This window comes from Heliangelus exortis, chromosome 11 (genome assembly GCF_036169615.1).
Source record: "Heliangelus exortis chromosome 11, bHelExo1.hap1, whole genome shotgun sequence".
Lineage (NCBI taxonomy): Eukaryota > Metazoa > Chordata > Aves > Apodiformes > Trochilidae > Heliangelus > Heliangelus exortis.
Window position 1 is genome coordinate 2,975,063 of NC_092432.1, and position 18,142 is coordinate 2,993,204.

Below are 18,142 nucleotides of genomic sequence, written 5' to 3' on the forward strand. Positions count from 1 at the left end.
TTCCTCCTCCTTTCCTTTCCTTTCCTTTCCTTTCCTTTCCTTTTCTTTTTCTCTCCTTTCCTTTCCTTTCCTTTCCTTTCCTTTCCTTTCCTTTCCTTTCCTTTCCTTTCCTTTCCTTTCCTTTCCTTTCCTTTCCTTTCCTTTCCTTTCCTTTCCTTTCCTTTCCTTTCCTTTTCCTTTCCTTTCCTTTCCTTTCCTTTCCTTTCTTTCCTTTCCTTTCCTTTCCTTTCCTTTTCTTTTTCTCTCCTTTCCTTTCCTTTCCTTTCCTTTTCCTTCCTCTTTCCTTTCCTTTCCTTTCCTTTCCTTTCCTTTCCTTTCCTTTCTTCCTTTTCTTTTTCTCTCCTTTCCTTTCCTTTCCTTTCCTTCCTTTCCTTTCCTTTCCTTTCCTTTCCTTTCCTTTCCTTTCCTTTCCTTTCCTTTCCTTTCCTTTCCTTTCCTTTCCTTTCCTTTCCTTTCCTTTCCTTTCCTTTCCTTTCCTTTTTTCTTTTCTTTTGTTTTTTTCTCTTCTTTTCTTTTCTTTTTTTTTTTTTTTTTCTTGAAATTGGCATAAAGGAGAGCCCGGGCAAGGGCAGGCTGTGTTTTTCCCTGGGCTGTTGGATTTTATTTTGAAATCGCTGCTGGTTTGAACTTTGCATCTCTCCACCCCCAGGCTCATCTCTCTCTCCCCCACGTGTTCCAGCTCCCGGGCTCTTGCTGGGGTGCAGAGCAGTTTTGTGCTGGGGACTGAAAACCTGGAGGTCCCAGGTTTGGGGGGGGGGTGTCACATCCTGTGCAGGTCACCACCCGTGTCCTTAGGGACATCACCCAACCTGGGGATGAAGTTAAGAGCTGTATTCCACTCCTAAAAGCCACCTGACAGTGCTTGTCCCTGCCCGGTGACCCCCAGCTCTCACAGAAATCCCATTTTCCAGGCTAAATTCAGCTCTGGAGCCCCCATCCCACCAGCTCTGGCCGTGCTTCCTTCAGGGGGAGCTGAGACTCATCCCCCACAGGGTGACGACACGGCCCCCGGTGTAACCGGCTTTTCCAAGTCCTGCTGCTCCAGGGGTGGGGTTGGCCTGGGGTTTATTACCAGCTCCTCTTGGCTCTGGTGCTTTTTCCCAGTCTGGAGTTTTTGGATGAAGCGGGATAGTGGCAGGGACCGGGAGATGAGGAGGAGGAAGGATTCAGACCTCCCTTGCAGGCAGTGTCACACAGGATGGGTGCCACCAAGACCTGCCCTCGAGGTCCCCTTCCCTGTCCCAGCACCCTGGCCTTGGGAATCAGCTCTCCTGCACCCTGAGAATCCCAAAACACAGCAGGTGGGAGCCAGGACAATCCTGGCACAGATCCACAGGGAGGCAACAGGAGCATCTCCCCATCCCACCACTCCTCACTGGGCATTTCCCTCTTTGCCCTGATTTCCAAAATAACAATAAAGCCCCAAACCATTTGAGAAGGGTGAAAACATTGGCTTTGTTCCTTCTTTTAATTCAAGACCATGAACACAGACAATTTTTTTTTTTTAACTGACTGATTTTTCCCCCCACTATGAATATCTTTGTCGGGCCTGGCAGTCCCTGGAGAGCCCTTTTGCTGCTGAGCTTCAATTGTTTCTAAACTTCCAAATCCATTTCTTAGCTCTTTTTAACAGGCCTGAGTCCATCGTGAGCCCTTTCTTTTCTTTTTTATTACTGGCATTTTTACCAGGATGACATTTTGACTAGTCTGGGAAATCTTCTTGCCTGCTACACTACTTCTTGACAATCAAAGTTTAATCTTTTCTGGAGAGGAAGAATGCATCGGATAGGAAAAAAAAAAAAAAAAAAAAATGCAGATTTCTCTGAAATTACAGAAAACGAAGCAGGAGGAGCCTAAGGAAAATCTCCAGCCCAGTCTGGAGCAACAAAGCGACTGCGCAAGCCCCAACCATCACTGGACAGATGTTGGTTTAATTCCAGTGAAAACCTCCAGTGCTGGGGATGCTTCACTCTCCTTCCCCTGAGTGTATCATGGCAGTCAGGCAGGCTCTCTAATCTCCATGTTAAATCCCTTTTGCTGCTGTTTTCAGTGTTTGGAAGAGATGCTGCTGGTAGGAAACCATTAGCATGTCCCTCCTTGGTCATCCCTATGGTTTTGAGCTCTTCCACTCTTTTTTTCTCTGAATTCTCCCCACAGGAAGTGTCAGAGATGAGAGATTTCTAAAACAGCTGTTACAGGCACTTTGGAATTAGTTTCCTTGTGCCTGGGGTTCCATGGACAGTGCTGGACACTGGTGTGGAGCTGCCCCTCCCTGAACCTTCCTCCTCTGCATCCTTCCTCTCCATCACATTTGACATCACCAGTTTGGTCTGAAAATGGATTAATCAGATTTAAGAAGGAAAGGAAGAGGCAGAAGCAACCTTTTTTTCCCATCAAAGCATGAACCTCTGGGAATTCACCCAGGGGCTCCCCAGCTGCCAAGATGGTGGCTGCTGAGGGGTGGCAGTGGTGGTGACATTACCAGCACCCATGTTCTCAGGACACATCAGCCCTGGGGAGGCTGCTCCATGGAGGCTCAAAATCTCATTTCCAGCACCAGGGACTCCTCAGTTGCATGCAGGATTCTACCATTAACACACCCAAACCCAAGCCACCTGCTCACTAGTGAGGGTGGGGTTATCTTAACACCTAAAAGGACAAACAGAGCAAGAAGAGATCAGTGGAGAAGCATGGGTTAGAAATGCAAAAATACAGATTTCTCCTTGGCATTTACAAGACCCTGGATGGGAGAAGTGGTTGGAGCCCTCTGTTTTGGCATCATCCCTGTGGCCCTGTGTGCCCATGCTGGAGGGGCTGCCAGAGCAGTTTTTCTGTTAATGAACTGGTGTTAATGGGATGGTGCTAATGAGCACCAAGAGGTCAGGTTAGGCATTGCTGGAGCCGTGCAGGGGCTGTTTTCAGGGCTGGGCAGGGTTTTTCTAGGTGGACTTTCACTGGAGAGTGAAGAGTCAAGCTGCAGAGTAACTCCCTGGTGCAGTCAGATCGTTAACCACATGGCTTTAATTATGCCACTGCAAATTTCACTCATTTGGTTAAGCCTGGGAGCTACAGAAGGAGCTATTTCCAGGTGTGCAGGTTTAATTACCACTGGTCTTTTATTAACCATGGCAGGCAGCACCTGCCTGGGGTTTGCCAGCTTGGACCAGGGCACTTTGCAGTCCTCAGCCTTCTGATGGTTTCCCACCTCCCCAGGACACACACACGGGGAACATAAATGGGTTTTAACCTGATTTTTGCAGTAATCTCTGCATCACCAGGCCCTCAACATGCAAAGGATAAAACCCCAGCACCCACAGCCAGCAGGGTTTGGTTGCTGGGGGTTCAGGGGTGCCTCTGGGCCGTGTGTGGTTTGGTTTGGTTTATTTTTTTTTTGCAAAATGGGTTTTGTTTGCTTAACTTCTTGCACTTCAGCACCCAGAGGCACAACTCCCTCTGCCCGCCCCGCTGCTGTGGGCAGGGACACAGTGACAGCCCCACTGCTGCCCAGTGCCAGCCCTGCAAAAAATAGCAGCTTTTGGGTGCTTTATTTGCACTTTCCTTTTCTGAACTTGCCTTAAAAAGACACAGAAAGGCTCAGTTTGCCAAGAACCAGGATTTAAATGACACTTCTATCTCGGCTCGTCCAGCTCCATCCTCCTAAAACCCTTTTCTGTTGTCTTGTAGGAAGAGATACACGTGGTAGGTGCTGAGATTTTGAGTGTAATTCACAGATATCAACCTGCCAGGATTATTATAATTTTTTTTGCAGCAGGCTTTGGACATTCCTGCTTCAGCAGTGCCTCTTTCCTTGCTGTCTTTGCAGCAGCTTCTGTTCAACTGCTCGGCTGGCAAAATTTATTGCATGGGCAGTGCCTTGCAGTAATTCTCCAGGTTTTCAAATAATCCCAGGAAAAGGGTTTAAAACAGAGTCCTCGTTTACATTTGTTGCAAAGCTTGCAGGGCCAAAGTCTGGGTTCCCTGACACCCCTGGTAAATCCCATGGGCTCGACAGGGAAAGTTGCCATTTGGGATGTAAGGGGACACACTCTGCATTTTGAAATCGTGCCAGCAGGAGAGGGGCAGGAGGGGTGTGGGGGCTGGGGGGCACCCAAACTGGGTCCCAGCATTGCAGCCAGCACCTGGGCAAGGCTCTGAATCCCCTTGTCTTGCAGCAGGCTGAGTTAAACACTGCCAACCCACTGGTTACTGGTACCAGTAGCTATCCCCTGGGCTGACCCATCAGGAGCATGAAGTGTTGGGATGCAGGATGCTGCTGGGGTTTGTTGCCCAGGGGGCCATTGCAGCAGGCTGAAGAGTGCAAGGATTTTGCCTGCTTCTCCTGGAATTCATCCCCCAGTGCAGAGCAGTGTGTTTTGCATCCCCTTCCTTTCCCATCTTCACTCTCTGCCAGCAAAAAGCTTTTCCCACCATCAAATCCCAAGCAACCAGAGCCCATTCCACCTTCTCCACTCCCCATGGTGACATTTCTTGCCTCCTTTACAGCTCTTGCCAGCAGTGGACAGCCCCAGCAGAGCCAGGAGGATGCTGAGGGACCCAAGGAATGGGATTTGTTTCCTCCTGTCTCCTCTTTCCTCTGCCTCACCACCTCGCTCTCAACACGCACCCGGAGCACGCGTGGCACTGCCAGCCCAGCTCATCCATCTCCTGCACCTAAACCAATGGGAAGCTGGAGGAGAAGCCCATAAACCAGGTGGGAAACAAGGAATGGATCCTCAGGGTGCTCACACTAATGGAAACCATCCTTCACTGCTCTATCAGGAGAAATGGCCATGCACAACCCATCACTTCTGCCCAGGCCACGTGTGGGTGGCCTTGTGAGGATGCCTGGGCTGGTGAGACCCAACACGAGCACGTGGCTCCCCACAAGCTGTGACCCACACCCACAGAGATTTTCAGGAGAAAAGCACCACCAGTCACCAAATCCCCTTTGCCTGTGGCAGCAGATTGTCCTATCCCTGGTGCCAGAAGCATGGCCTCTATCTGCAGACACAAATCCTCCCCCCAGATCCCCACTTTGCTGGTATTTTTGATTTCATGGGACCAGCCTGGGGTTGGTGAGGGGCTCCACCTCTGTCTGCCCCTCTCCATGGACTTAATGGCTGTGATGGGGCCAGGTCCAGCCCAGCGTGGGAGCTGTTGGAGGAATTTGGCCCTGTCTGAGGCAGAACAGACTCCCCATCAATTTCCTTTGGTTTAATCTTGCTGTTGGGGGGGGGGAATTTTCCTGTTACTTTAGGCTGTCACCAGCTCACCTGGTACAAACCCATGACAATGAAACTGTGATTTTTCCCCCCAGCAATGGGATGCAGGATGCACTCAGTGCCCCTTCCTGCCACCTCATGTCCCTTCCCTGCCTCTGGCATGGCTTTCCAGACACCCCCTTGCCCCGGGGCTGTGTCTAGGTGGGTTTTCCGAGGCTGTTTGGAGCTTGGGAATGTTTGCATTCAAGTGGATGCAGCTGGTCAAGTCACATTTCCCAACTCAATACCCACCCTGAAGCATGGACTGCAGTGGGGTGGCTGCAAGGGCACAATCCCAGGGCCCTGTCTTGTGCCCCAAACACTTCCCAAATCTGCTCAGGGCCTGGAAAATAGATGGTGACCAACCCCAAAACCCTCCTGGCCAGAGCCAGTGATTGTGGCCTCAGTGCCTGGCATGGACCCTGTGAGCCCCAGGGGCTGCACGGGGGGGGTGGGGGGTGGGTGTCATTTCTGGAGATTTGATGAGACACGAGTGATGCCCTGATGTGCTGGGGGTGAAACACAAGTGCCTTTGGGGCAGTTGTCAGCTTTCTGCTGGCCCCTGCCTGTGCTGGCAGGGAGGGAGTGTGGAACAGAGCATCATTGACCTCCTCCTGAGCCTGTCCTTTGTACGTCCTGCTGCCTCCTCCCAAACAAAGCCTGTTTTCTGATAGCCCACGAGCTTTCTGCTCTCCCCCAAATGGTGCCTGGGGGTGGCAAAGCCAGCACTCCAACCCCTCTGCCCTTGCACATGGCTCCCCGTGGTCTCCCTCATGCCCCTTCTGGCATGGGGGGCAGTAGAAGGATGCAGGAAGGATGGAGGACAGTGGGGGGGTGGGTGCAGAAGGGATGTCGGGGGGCATGAGGGGCACGGATGGTGGTGATGGGGCAGGGGAGATGCCCAGGGGTATGAGGGCATTGGGGAGGGGGGGTGGGGGGAGTGGTAGAGGAGGGTGTAGGGGAGATGCTGGGGGGATCTGGAGGGATGTGATGGTGGAGGTGTAGTGGGGAACAGCTGTGAGGTGGTGCAGAGGGATGGGGGGATGCCTGGGGGGATGCAGGAGGAATTGGGGGGGGTGGGGCAGGATGCAGGGGGGATGCCCAGGGCTCAGTGCCAGGGGGTGCAGAGCTCTGCCCTGCGAGTGGAGGTGGGGGATGCACCAGGGGTTGGCTGAGGGCACGCAGGTGGAGTGAGGGAGGGAGGGAATGTCCGGGGGCTGCAGGGGGGATGCCCGGGGGGATGCGGGGGTACGATGGGGAGTGGAGGGGGAAACCCGGAGGGCAGCGTCGGGACATGCAGGGGGGTGCTAGGGGCTGTCTGAGAAGCAGCCCCGGGGCACAGGGGAAGGATGCCGGGGGGTGCAGGGGATACAGGAGCTTGTCCAGGGAGATGTGGGAGGGGGAGGGTGGTCTGCACCGCGGCAGCTGGGGGGGATGCAGGTGGGTACGGAGCGTTCCGCAGTGACGCGGGGGGAGCTGGAGGGGGACAGAAGAGGTTTTTTAGGGGGCTGCAAGGGGATGGCCGGAGACGCTGCAGGGGGGATGGAGGGGGACGCAGGATGTTTTTTCCAGGGGCGTGCAGGGGGCATGGAAGGAGTCGTCCGGGCAGCTGCCCCGAGGCAGACAGGAGGGATGCAGAAATGCACCGGAGGGTTTCCGAGGGAAGCACCCCCTGGGGGGAGGCTGAAGGGGGGGTCGTCAAGCCAGATGTCCGGGGTGGGTGGGTGGGTGCTGGCGACCCTCCCCGTCTACCGGGCACCCGTTTTCCCAGCCCTGCCTCCTGGCCGGACCCTCCCCCCCTCTTCACCTCCTCCAACCCCCCCAGCCTTCCTTCCCCCCCCCCCCACCGGAGCATCCCCCCGCCCCCGCCGGGCTCGGGGCCGCTTTAAAAGGCGCAGTTCCCCGCTCCGCCCAGCTCGGCACCGCGGAGCGCACCATGCCCGCCGCAGCCGGCCCCGGCCCGGGGAGCTCGGCCGTGGCCCCCCCGCAGCCCGCCCGCCTCTGCCTGCTGGCCCTGGCCCTGCCGTTGGCGCTGAGCGGGCGCGGAACCGCGGCCGAACCCTCCCGAACCCTCTACACCAACCACTGGGCCGTGAGGGTGCGGGGGGGGCCCGCCGAGGCCGCCCGCATCGCGGCTGCCTACGGGTACATCAGCCTGGGGCAGGTAAGGGGCAGCTGGGGGGGCACCGGGGGCGGGGGGTGAAGGAGCGGGGGTGGTACCGGGAGGTTGCGAGGGGTCCCGGGACCGCGGAGCTGTCGGGGGTCCCGGAGCAGAGAGGTGCGGGGTGGGGGTCCTGGGGAACTGTCGGGGGTAGCGGGAGCTGAAGGGGGATTTGTGCCGGGGAGCTGCCAAGGGGCCCGGCACCGGAGCGGATCTGGGGAGCTACCGGGGGTCCCGCAGTCTGGATCCCGGACCGGGGAATTTGCCGGGAGCCCCGGGGAGCTGCGGGGGTCTCCCGAGGCTGGGGAGATGCCGGGGGTCCCTCCTTGCAGATGGGCCCCTCCAGCCCCCCGAAGCTGTCGCGATAAGGACGCAGCAGCGATGTCGGGGGAGCGCTTTGGACTCGGTCGTCCCCATCTCCCTCCTCCCGGCCGGTCCCGGGGTGCCCTGGCCCTGCAGAGCCCCCTTCAACCCCTGGTGCCTGGGGGTTGCACAAGTTCTTCCCATCCCAGAGAGTTACATCTGTGGATTTAGCAGACTTTGAGCTCTCTGACCCGGCTTTATCAGAGACTTTGGGAACACGAAGAACTTTTCCTTTCAGTCCCCCTCAGCACAGGGGTGCTTTTAAAGGCGACTTTCATCCCTGCACCTCTTTTTCCTCTCCATTTCTTCCCTTTCTCGGTAAATCCAGCTGCGAGCTGGTGTCCTCAAGAATTTCCTCCGGACTTTATTGCTCCGGCACCCCCGGCTCCTCAGCCTTTTTATTTATTTATTTATGTATTTTGGCTGGGTGGCTCTTCAGGTTGTCTTCCTGCCCAAGGTGTCTCCTGGACTATAAATTATAACCTTGCTTTATATCGCAACCCTGCTTTTAAGTGTAATTAAAGTCACGAGGTGCTGGGTAAACAAATTTACTGAATGGGGGACACTGTCTCCTCCTCCGGGTGTCCCTCATCTCCCACGGGGGAGAAACCCCTCAGGTTCCACCCTCAAACCCTCCCAAGAAGAAAAATCGTTTTTATTATTCAAATGGCTCTGTCCCGGGGCTGGGTGAAGTCGGTTGTGCAACCCAAAGAGCTTTTGGGTGTTTATCCCTGTTCAGCCAGGGAATATCTTGATCGAAATTCCCACTCTCCCGATTGACATCAGCCTAACGTCAGCTCCTGCTTTGGGGTTTTGCTGCCCGCAGGAGCAGCTGCTCCCCTCTCCATCTCATCCCAGCTTTCCTGAGCTCAGCATCCCAGCCTTCCCGGGCTTGTCCCCTCCATGCTGGAGGTATTTGGCCCATGGGCACGATGTGGTCTTCTTGGAGCATCCATCTCTCCATCCTTCCCTGCCTCCCTGCCTCCTTCCCCGGGGCAGCCCGGCTCAGGCTGGAGAGCGAGGGAAATATTTCTGTGGTTGCATCAGGGTGTTCCTGGCTCCCGCCTTTCCCGTGGATACAGGGAGCTCCTGCACCGCTGGGGCTGCTCCAGCTGCTTGCAACGCCCTGCCCTAAGCTCTCCACCACCACCACCCCCCCCATGGGCTTTTCCCACAGGTGTTTTTCCAGGGCCAAACCCCAAGGAGCTGCTTTCCCTGCGTGTGTGTGCTCGTGGGGGACATTGACTGGGTTGTGCTCGGGGTTCCTGGTGTGCCAAGCCCTGGGGAAGGGCCTGGGTGATCCCAGCTGCTTCTGCTGCATCCTCTTCTGGTGGAGCAGCAGCATCCCTGGTGAGATGTGTCCTCCCCAGGGGCCTGACCCTCTGCAGAACCCTGCTGAGGGTTCTCGGGTTCTTTCATGCCCTGGGGAAGATGTTGGGGTGGTGAGGAAGGAGGAGAGGTGGTGGTCATGGAGTCATCCAGCTTGGGGGGTGGGGAGGATGGTCAGCCCTACACTGGTGGCTTCTTTTCCTCTAGATGAAATCTTGGAGTCTCCTGACAGGCTTCTGGCTGTGAAGGGCATCACCAGGGTTTACACACACACACACTGGCATCTGCCTCATGTCCCAGCTGTCCCTGTGCCCAAGCTCTGCACCAAGATGCCCTCCAACCCTTCTGGGTTGTGGCAGGGTGATATTTCCTTGTGGGGGGGAAGAAACATTTTTGTATCAACTTCTGTTTGAAGTGAAGCAAACAATTAAACAGAAGGAAAAGCTTTTACACCCCCAAAAGCCTGCTCCTTCCTCCTTGCCAGGCTTTGTTTGCCACGTTGTGCCAGGGCAAGCCAGGACAGGCCCTGGCCAAGGGCTCTGGGAGGGTTGCATGGTGCTGGTGCCCCGGGCAGGACCTCCATGGATGTCCCAGGGTGGTGATGAGCCTGTTTCTGTCCTGGTAACAAGATTTATATGAATTTTTTTTTTTTTTTTTTTGTGCTATGACCAGAGCTATAAGTTTTGGGAGGGCTTGTACATCCTCAGCAGCGCAGGAGATGGAAAGGATCCATTTGGGGCTGGGATTGGAGTTTTCCTGGATTCCTGTCATCTGGGGGATGCTGGAGCCATGGTGTCCTCACAACCCTAGGCTTGGTTCTTACTGGGCTGAATCCAGCCATAACCATCTGAGAGCAACATTCCCGAAGGCAGGAGAGCCCTTGTCCCCCATGGGGATGGTGGTGTCCCCAGGAGGGGAGCAGGCATGACCTTCCCAGCTGGATCCATCCTGGAGGACACCAACACCTCAGCTGTGTTGGGTAGCAATGAGATGCTTTGGGTGAGATGCTGCAAGACTTTGCTGTGATGGGGAGGGAAGAAATGGGCTTGAAAATGCCCTGACAGGTTCTGGTGCTGTCTCCCCCCCCCCAAGCTCTCCTTCGCTGTGTCTCTTTGGCTACAAGAGATCTTGAACCTGCCCAAAATTCTGATGGCTGTTAATGAAGCAGGGCAGGTGCTGGGCTCATCTCCACCTGGGCAGCTCCTGGGTGCCTCTCCCTACCCTGGGAGGGCTTGTAGGTGGAACCAGATTTTAGGGGAAAAGAGGCTTAGGAAAAGAGATCAGGAGGTGGCCAACCCCCTTGCAATTTGTACCCCTTTTTAACACTTTTAAGGACTGTATAAGTAGGGTAATTCCTGTTGGCAAGGCCCTCTAAGGACTCTGGTTCAACCCTCCTGATGAACTTTGAAGCTAAATCAGGCTGTGCAGAGCCTCAAGTGGGTGAGATTCAGTGCTCTCCAAGGATGGAGAACCTTGGAGATCCACCAGCTCCTCAGGCCCATCTGTCACCCTCCTGCCCAAAGAATTGCTCTCTTTATGCCCCATTAGGATTTCTCCCCTTGCAGCTTCTTGCTTCTCATCCTTTTGGTGTGCATCTCCACAGCTCTCTCACTTGGGTCCTGGCAGGGCCATGAGTAGCTCCTTCAGCTCCAAACTCTTCCCCATTGGGTTTTGGTGCTGGCACAGTGTGGGGTTTTTTTTGGAAGCAGAACCAGTGACACCCTCAGCATAGTAATAATGGGACTGCAGGGTGCAGACCCTGCTCGTGTTGCTTCTGGCTTGCTGGAACCACCAGCTGGGGCTTTCTCTGCCTTGATTAACAGGGAGAAAGAAAACCACCTCATTTATTGAGCTGCACCTTAAATATGTCTCAAGAAATCTTGAGTCTCCTCTTTTCAGCTCAAAAAAAAAAACCTGTGAATCAGTGAGGAAAATGAAAATTGATCCTTGTGGAAATGAGAACCTCCTCTCCAGGTTCTCAGCAGAAGTTAGGTGGCCAAACCAAGTCAAGGCTGATGGTTGTAGATGTGCTTGGGGAGTGAATGAGTGTTCCTGGAGCTGCTTGGAGTTATCTCCTGGGCTTTATGGGTGGGCTTTGTAACTGCAGGTGGGGGCAACCTGGGCTATTTCCTCTGTGGTAGAGCTGGGACCTTTCAGGCTGCCTTCTGGCTGGTGGGGTGCTGAGGGCTATGTCTTGATTCCTCCTCTAAGTAGTCAGGAAGGATGAGTTTCATCCTGCTACCTGACTCCTGGGTGCTCCAGGGGCTTTTCCAGTGTCCCCATTGCTGTGGCCTTGCTGGTGGTTTCTGCTTGCAGGAGAAAACCCAATGCTCTTGGGTGTCTCTCACCCCAAAGGGTTTCATTGCAGAGCCCTCACTGAGCTGATGGACCTCAAAGAGGAGAAAAATGCTTTTCTATTAAAATAAAAATAAAATGTTTATTAAATTTTTTCTTCTTAGAATACCTTAGGTAGAAGGTGGTCTCTGGGGGTCACCAGCTCCAACCTCTACTCAGAGCTGGGCTGGTTCTCCAGTTAGCCCCAGTGATAAAAGGTTTCTCTTTATCCTCCTGGGATTTATGGAAGGGAAGATGAAGAACCCGGGGCACGGGGTGCTTTTCATGCCCAAATGCAGACTGTGAGGAGCAGCAGCTTTGCATGTGGCTGTTTAAGAAACTGCACAGCTGTGATGCAAAGAAAAAAGCAGCAGAGGGGGGGTTAAACAGCCTTGAGTGGAAACAAAATATCAAAATCCCACTAAGGGCAGGAAAACTGGGGAAATGACATTCAGGAATAAAAGCCTAATGAAATATTTAATGCTTAGAAGAGGCACGGGCACATCTCAAGGTATTAAGTGTGATAAAGATGCAAGTGGTTGTCATCTGCTTTGGCATCTGGGCCAGACAAACCTGTTTGCTCCCCCTCGCAGTCCCATTGCAGCCAGCCCTGGGCTGGCCTTGGGAATGTCACCCTGGCCCCTGGGTCACACGTGGCCTCAGGAATGTCACCCCCAGGAATGTCACTCCAGCTCCTGGGTGGCAGATGTGAGCCAGGCACAGGGATTGCCACAGGCTCCCTGCAGTATCCTGCCATGGGACAGGTTTGGGTTTTGGGGTTGGTTTTTTTTTTTTTTTTGGGGGGGGGGGGGAGAAAACCAACCTCAGGGAAAAGGGAATTTATAGCAGAGACCAAATTTGTACCAAAACTGTGTGAGACCTGGGAGCTGCATAGCAGTGAGGGCAGCTTTTGGGGCATTCCCTTCCCTAGAACTGTGAATCCTTGTGGGATGCTGCTCACATGGTGAGATTGCCCAGCTCGTTGGATAGCCCTGAGACTTTATCCATGCTTTTGGGATGGAAAAAGAAGAGTTGCAGCACATCCAGCTGCTGGGAGGGCTGGAGGCAACGCAGCCCCCTTGGGGCTTGGCAGGGTGGTGTGCCTGGTGTGCTGTTTCCCTGTAAGTGTGGGACATGCAAGAAAAAAAAAAAAAAAAAAAAAAGACCAAAAACTCGTAAAAGAGGAGTGTGGGGTTTGCTTGAGCTGTCAGGGCTGCTTTTCCCAGCTCCTCTTTGCTCCTGGCCACACTCACTGTGTGCTGTGTCTCACATCCCTTGGGAGGAATGGATGGTTTGCTTGGAGATGGCCCTGACTCCAGGCAAAGCACATTTATTTCCCAGGAGCATCCCAGGGTTGGTGTTCCCCTCTCCCTACGGGGTTGTTCTTGCTGCTGGGGTGAAGCCCAGGGAAAAGCAGCAGGAGGAGGCAGAGCTCCCCGGGCTCCCCTGCAGCTGCTGAGCTCAGTTTTGAGCTCATTAGTTCTGCTTGGGAGCTGATGGAAGGCAGTTTGTAAAGATGCATTTAATGGGTGAAAATCATAACAAAAAAAAAACCCCAAACAAATGTTTTCCGGGCTCAGAGCAGTGTCTGGCCACCAGTGTTGTTTGCCACGGTGGTGACAGCAGGGTTGGTGCCAGCATCCTGCACCTTTGTGTGAGTGAGGAGGGGGGGGGCGGTGCTGAAATGGGAGGAAACCACGGGAAAACGGCTTTTTTTTATTAAAAAAAACCCCACGAAACACAAAACAAAAACCAAAGACACACACACAAAAAAAAAACAAACAAAAACAAACCAAAAACCAAACCTAAACCTTTCTTTTTGCAGATTGGGAGCTTAGAAAACTACTACCACTTCCACCACAGCAAGACCTTCAAGCGCTCGACGCTGAGCAGCCGGGGACCGCACAACTTCCTCCGCATGGACCCCAAGGTATGGGGCTGGGATGTGTGTCCCTGGTTTTTCCCCCTTCCAGAGGAGCCTGTCAGGCTTGGTCTGGGTCAAACATGAGCTCAAAGGATCTTGCAATGCCCTATTACCCTTGAACTTGGTGTGTGGGGTGAGTCATTGGGCACAGGGACATCAAAAAGTACTTCGAAGTGACTAAACTTGAACATCTGCCTGAGAGCCGGGAGGAAGAAAAAGGGGAGGGGAGAGGGAAAAAAAAAAAAAAAAAAAAAAAGCTTTCCAGGATAGAAAGACTGTTGCATGCTCAGGGTGTTGATCCAGTTGCCACAACACTCGTTGCCTCAATGGTTGCTATGTGTGAAATCCTTGGCAGTTGCTGCGCGTCTTTTTCCTAGAGCTGGCATCCCAAGAGATCATCAGCACAGCTGAATTGACAGAAGTTTTGGGGAGGGAGGAAGGGGGGGGAAAAGAAGGGAAAAAGGGGCAGGAGGGAGCTGGGAGAGCTGGGCTCAGGGTGGTGAGGAAGGGCTGGGGCTCTTGATGGGCTTTTCTCCTCTCTCAGCTCCACCCAAGCCCTGTGAGGTGCGGCTGCTGCAGAGCAGGGGAAGGGGGAATGCATGGGGAGGGTCTGGATTTTGTGGGAGAGAGGGAAATAAACAGAAAAAGCCACTGGGGTGAAGGTTGCCATGTGGCTGTGAGCTGCTGGTGCTTGCATCCACGCCCAGCCACCCTTGGGCTGCTCTTTCCCAAGACATTTCCAACCCACTCAGCACAACGTGTCCCATCCCAAGGAATTCAGTATTAAATATTCAGGCAGGGTCTGGGGCACTTTTGAGGGACACATGGAAAGCTCAGTGAGGGGACTGTGGGTGCCCTGGACCTCTGCTTGGGTCTCACTGAAGTTGTTTGCCCTCGGGGAGGTGCCCAGGCATCCCAGCAAAGGGTGCATTCAGCTTTGCAATTGAAATACCTCCATTTAAATGAGTCTGGTTACAATGCAAACCAGATCAATTGGCTTTCAGTCTTGTTAACATTTACTTTACCTTGTTCTTATGGACTTGCAAGCTGCAGCAATTAGCTCCCCTTCCTCTAATCTGCCCTTAACATTTGGAGTTCAAGGCTTCTTGGCAAGTGTTGTCTCTCCCATGCACATTTGCAAATCGTTTGGGAGAGGTCTTGGCATTTGGAGGCACCATGGGTGATGCAGGAGAAGATCTCTGCAGGAAAACATCACCAAGAGGCAGGAGGAAACAGGAGCTGGAAGAGTGAAGATGGAAAGAACTCTTGCAGAAATCCTAAAGAACCAGCAAACCCAATCATTTGCAGATGTTGGGTGGTTCCTGCTTCCAGGGGCTATTGTTTCCAGCACTGTTATTTATCAGTTTGCTCTGGGGGTTGGTGGCAGGATGGCCAGGATCTGGCAAATATGACCAAAGCCAAGCTGAGAATGGGGGCAGCTGGGGCAGGGGAGACCCAGGGTCTGGTTTCCTCTGGGTCCAAACTGCCACTGAGCTCCCCTCTTGCCCCCAAAGCCCCCCAAAGCTGCTCTGTTTGGGGCTGAGATGAGCCCCCCATTGGGAGGTGATGGAAAGGGAGGGGAGGTGCAGCAAATCCAGCAGTTTTGGGGGGCAGATCATGGTGGTGAGAGGAGGGGCATGGAGGAGCAATAGGAGGCAGAGAAGAGCCACCACTCACCATCCCACCCCTGTGTGGGTTCTGCTTGCACCTCTCATTGCCATAAACTTTCCTGGCTTGCTGAGATGCTCCTGTTGATCCTCTTGGTGCTTGAGCCTTCAGCCTCACTCCTCCAGCCTCTTCCAGAGGATGTCACAGTCCCCTCTGGCCGCACAGTGTAACAGAATCAACCCCTCCCTAAATGATTTCTGCTGTGTTTTTATGGCAAATGTGCTGGGGCCATCCTGGATCCCTGCCTTAGTTCCAACACATCCACTGGGCTAAGTCAGGCTGTTGCTTTTCTGGAGCTGCAAGGTCATCATGTTTGGTGGCTGCATCTGGGCTTCACCCACTGAAAATCTCAAAAGGGGGAAAATGAAAAGCTGCCTCTGTTTCCAGGAGGGGCAAAGAGTTGGGCTTGGTGATGCCTCTGTCTGGGTTTCAGTTGACTGTGGTCCACAGAGATGAAGAAGAACTTTCCAGTACTTCAAGAAGGCCTTAAAAAAAAAAAAAAAAAAAAAAAAGACACTTTTTAGCAGGGACTGAAGCAACAGGACAAGGGGTGATGGTTTTAAACTGAAAGAGAGGAGATTCAACCTGGATAGAAGGAAGAAGGACTTGACAATGAGAGTGTGAAACACTGGCCCAGGTTGCCCAGAAAGGTTCCATCCCTAGAAACCTTCAAGGTCAGGTTGGACAAGACTCTGGGCAACCAAATCTGGTTGAAGATGGCCCTGCTCACTGCAGGACTAGGTGACCTTTAAAGGTCTGTTCCAACCCAAACCACTCCTAGCAGGGTCCCTTGGTGCTACTCAAGGTCACCTTGTTATTACTCATTGGGTTTGCAAGGATGGATCTGGGATCCCCCAGGCTCAGGGCTGTGTTGTAACAGTTTTGGCCATTTCTAAGAGCAAAAAGACTTTTTGAGAGGGTTTTTTTTTCCCCACCCCAGATGAGGGCTGGGAGCTGATCTGAGTTTCACAAGCTGGTTGCAGGATGCCCTGGGCTCCTTCCTGCTCACCCATAGATTTCCCACACCAGCCACCCTGATACAGCAAAATCTCCCATGAAACCCATGCCCTTAAACCTCTGGTTTCTCTGTGTCCATGCAAGACTTCTCCATCAAGCCCCAGGCTGGCAGCACTGGAGCTGATCAGGAGCAGCTTTAGGGTGAAGAAATCCCCTCGAGGCACCCCAGCTCCTGGCAAAACCCCATGAAATCCCACATCTTCCCATCATCTTGCAGCCAGCAAAGCCACGGGGGAGGGTGAAGGACCCACAGTGACTCTGCTAGGAAGTGTTGCTTTAAGGAGAAAAGCTGGGTAATTGAGCTGTAGCCTCTATTTAATATAATTTTTGTTTTAAACCAGACCATGAAGTTGCAGTTTTGCTTCCAGCCTTTAAATCCATCATGGTATAAGCAGAGCAGCAGGCTGCTGTCAGCCAAGGCAGCTTGGAAAGTCATTTTTCTATGAGATGTGTATATATATTTTTTGCTTTCAACAGTTTTTTTCTTCTTTCTTTAGATAGAGATGGTTAACAATCAAGCCTGAGGGTAGAAGCTGTTGGGTTTCTGATACTCACAGCTCCCCATCCACCTCTGTCATTGGGCATCAGAGCAGGGAAGCAGAAACCATGCTAGAAAAACTCTGTTCAGGCACCAGTTTTCACATAAATCACAGTCCCAAGAACAGAGATGTCCCAACCAGAAGCTTTGCCCATCCCAAGAGACCCCAAGCCATCAGGAAGAAAATGTCCAGCAAGGAGGGATGTGCCATGAAACCCCCCCCAGCTCATCACCTGCTCCTCTCCTCCAAGAGCACGGGTGAAGATTTGGTCTAGAAACTATTATTATAACTTATTTTTCATATATCTGTCTTTCATCCTCCTGCTGAAGGTGGGAGAGCACTTTTTGTGGACAATAATGGATCTGGGGTGGGGAAATGCTCCTCAGGGATGGGATGTGGCTGTTTCCAAGCCTGTGCTGTGGGCTGCTGCGGGCAAACACTGGCATTGCCCAATCCTGGCCTTTTCCAGCTCATTTCCCAGTTGATCTCTTTGCATGTCGTGCCCTGATGAAAAGCAAACAAATGTTAGAGCAGTCAGCCCTGAGGCCACCTCGCCCTTAGCTGCTGCCAAAATGCCTCTCAGGAGCCAACCGTGTCCCCTGAGTCCTCTCATGTGTGGTTGTCACAGTTTAGGTCCTGCCAGGCTTGGAACTGGAGGAGCTTCCAGCAGCTTCTCCCAGGAACCACCCCTGTGCCCCCCTCCCCATGCTTCCAAAACACCACTAACCCAGGACAGTGGTCATCCAGGATTTTTGGGAAACCCATATTGTGCTTGGGGGGAAAAACCCCTCAATTTTATTGTTTTAGCAGGAGCTGGAAGGATGAGCAGCCCTGGAGCTGGGTGCTGAGGTCTCAGGGCTGTGCTGCTGCTGCTGCCTCTTGGCCAGGGGGGAAGGACCAGCCCCAAAATGAAGCCAAGCACCTGAGTCTTCTCCAATATTTTGCCTAAACACTTAAATATGGGGGGTTTTTTGTCTCCAGAGGGACTTCAGTGCATGTTTAGTGCTTCATTGAGCCAGGGGTGTTGGTTTAACTGTGTGCTCCTAGCCAATGGTGTTTGTGCTCTGGGGTTTTGCTGGGCTGGGAGAGGAATCTGGTCCCTGGCCTCCACAAAGAGCTGAGCTTGCCTTGTCCATCTGTCCCTCCATCCTTCACTTGCCCCCAAACAGAGCTGTTGTCTCCACAGCAGCACTGCCAAGGGGGCCAGGGGGGGCTTGCTGGAGCATGGGGTGGTGAGGTGGGCACTGCTGAGGCTGCACCTGAAATCCTGGGGTCAGTTTTGGGCCCCCCACAACAAGAAGGACGTTGAGGGGTTGGAGTGTGTCCAGAGAAAGGCAATGGAGCTGGGGAAGAGTCTGGAGAACTTCTGAGGAGTGGCTGAGGAACCTGGGGGTGTTCAGCCTGGAGCAAAAGAGGCTGAGGGGAGACTTTGTTCCTGTCTGCCATTCCCTGAAAGGAGGTGGGAGCTGGAGGGGGGGTGGTTTGGTCTCTTCTCCCAGGTAACAAGTGAGAGGATGAGAGGAAACAACCTCAGGTTGTGCCAGGG

The 18,142-nt window shown here is 53.4% G+C and overlaps 1 protein-coding gene across 5 annotated transcripts in view; it reads left to right on the forward strand.

Moving 5' to 3' along the window:
• The first annotated feature begins 7,164 nt into the window (after positions 1-7,164).
• The window catches only part of PCSK6 (proprotein convertase subtilisin/kexin type 6), a 37,727-nt gene continuing 26,749 nt past the window's right edge, over positions 7,165-18,142 (forward strand). For 3 of the 5 annotated variants that reach the window (XR_011727912.1, XR_011727913.1, XR_011727914.1), the window contains exons 1-2: positions 7,165-7,425; positions 13,274-13,378. Coding sequence is in view for 2 of the 5 variants with exons in the window: in XM_071754206.1 (XP_071610307.1) it covers positions 7,198-7,425; positions 13,274-13,378 (333 nt within the window). In the remaining 3 variants the exon portion in view is untranslated. The remainder of the gene's footprint in view (positions 7,426-13,273; positions 13,379-18,142) is intronic. The other 2 variants (XM_071754206.1, XM_071754207.1) reach the window with 1 other exon arrangement.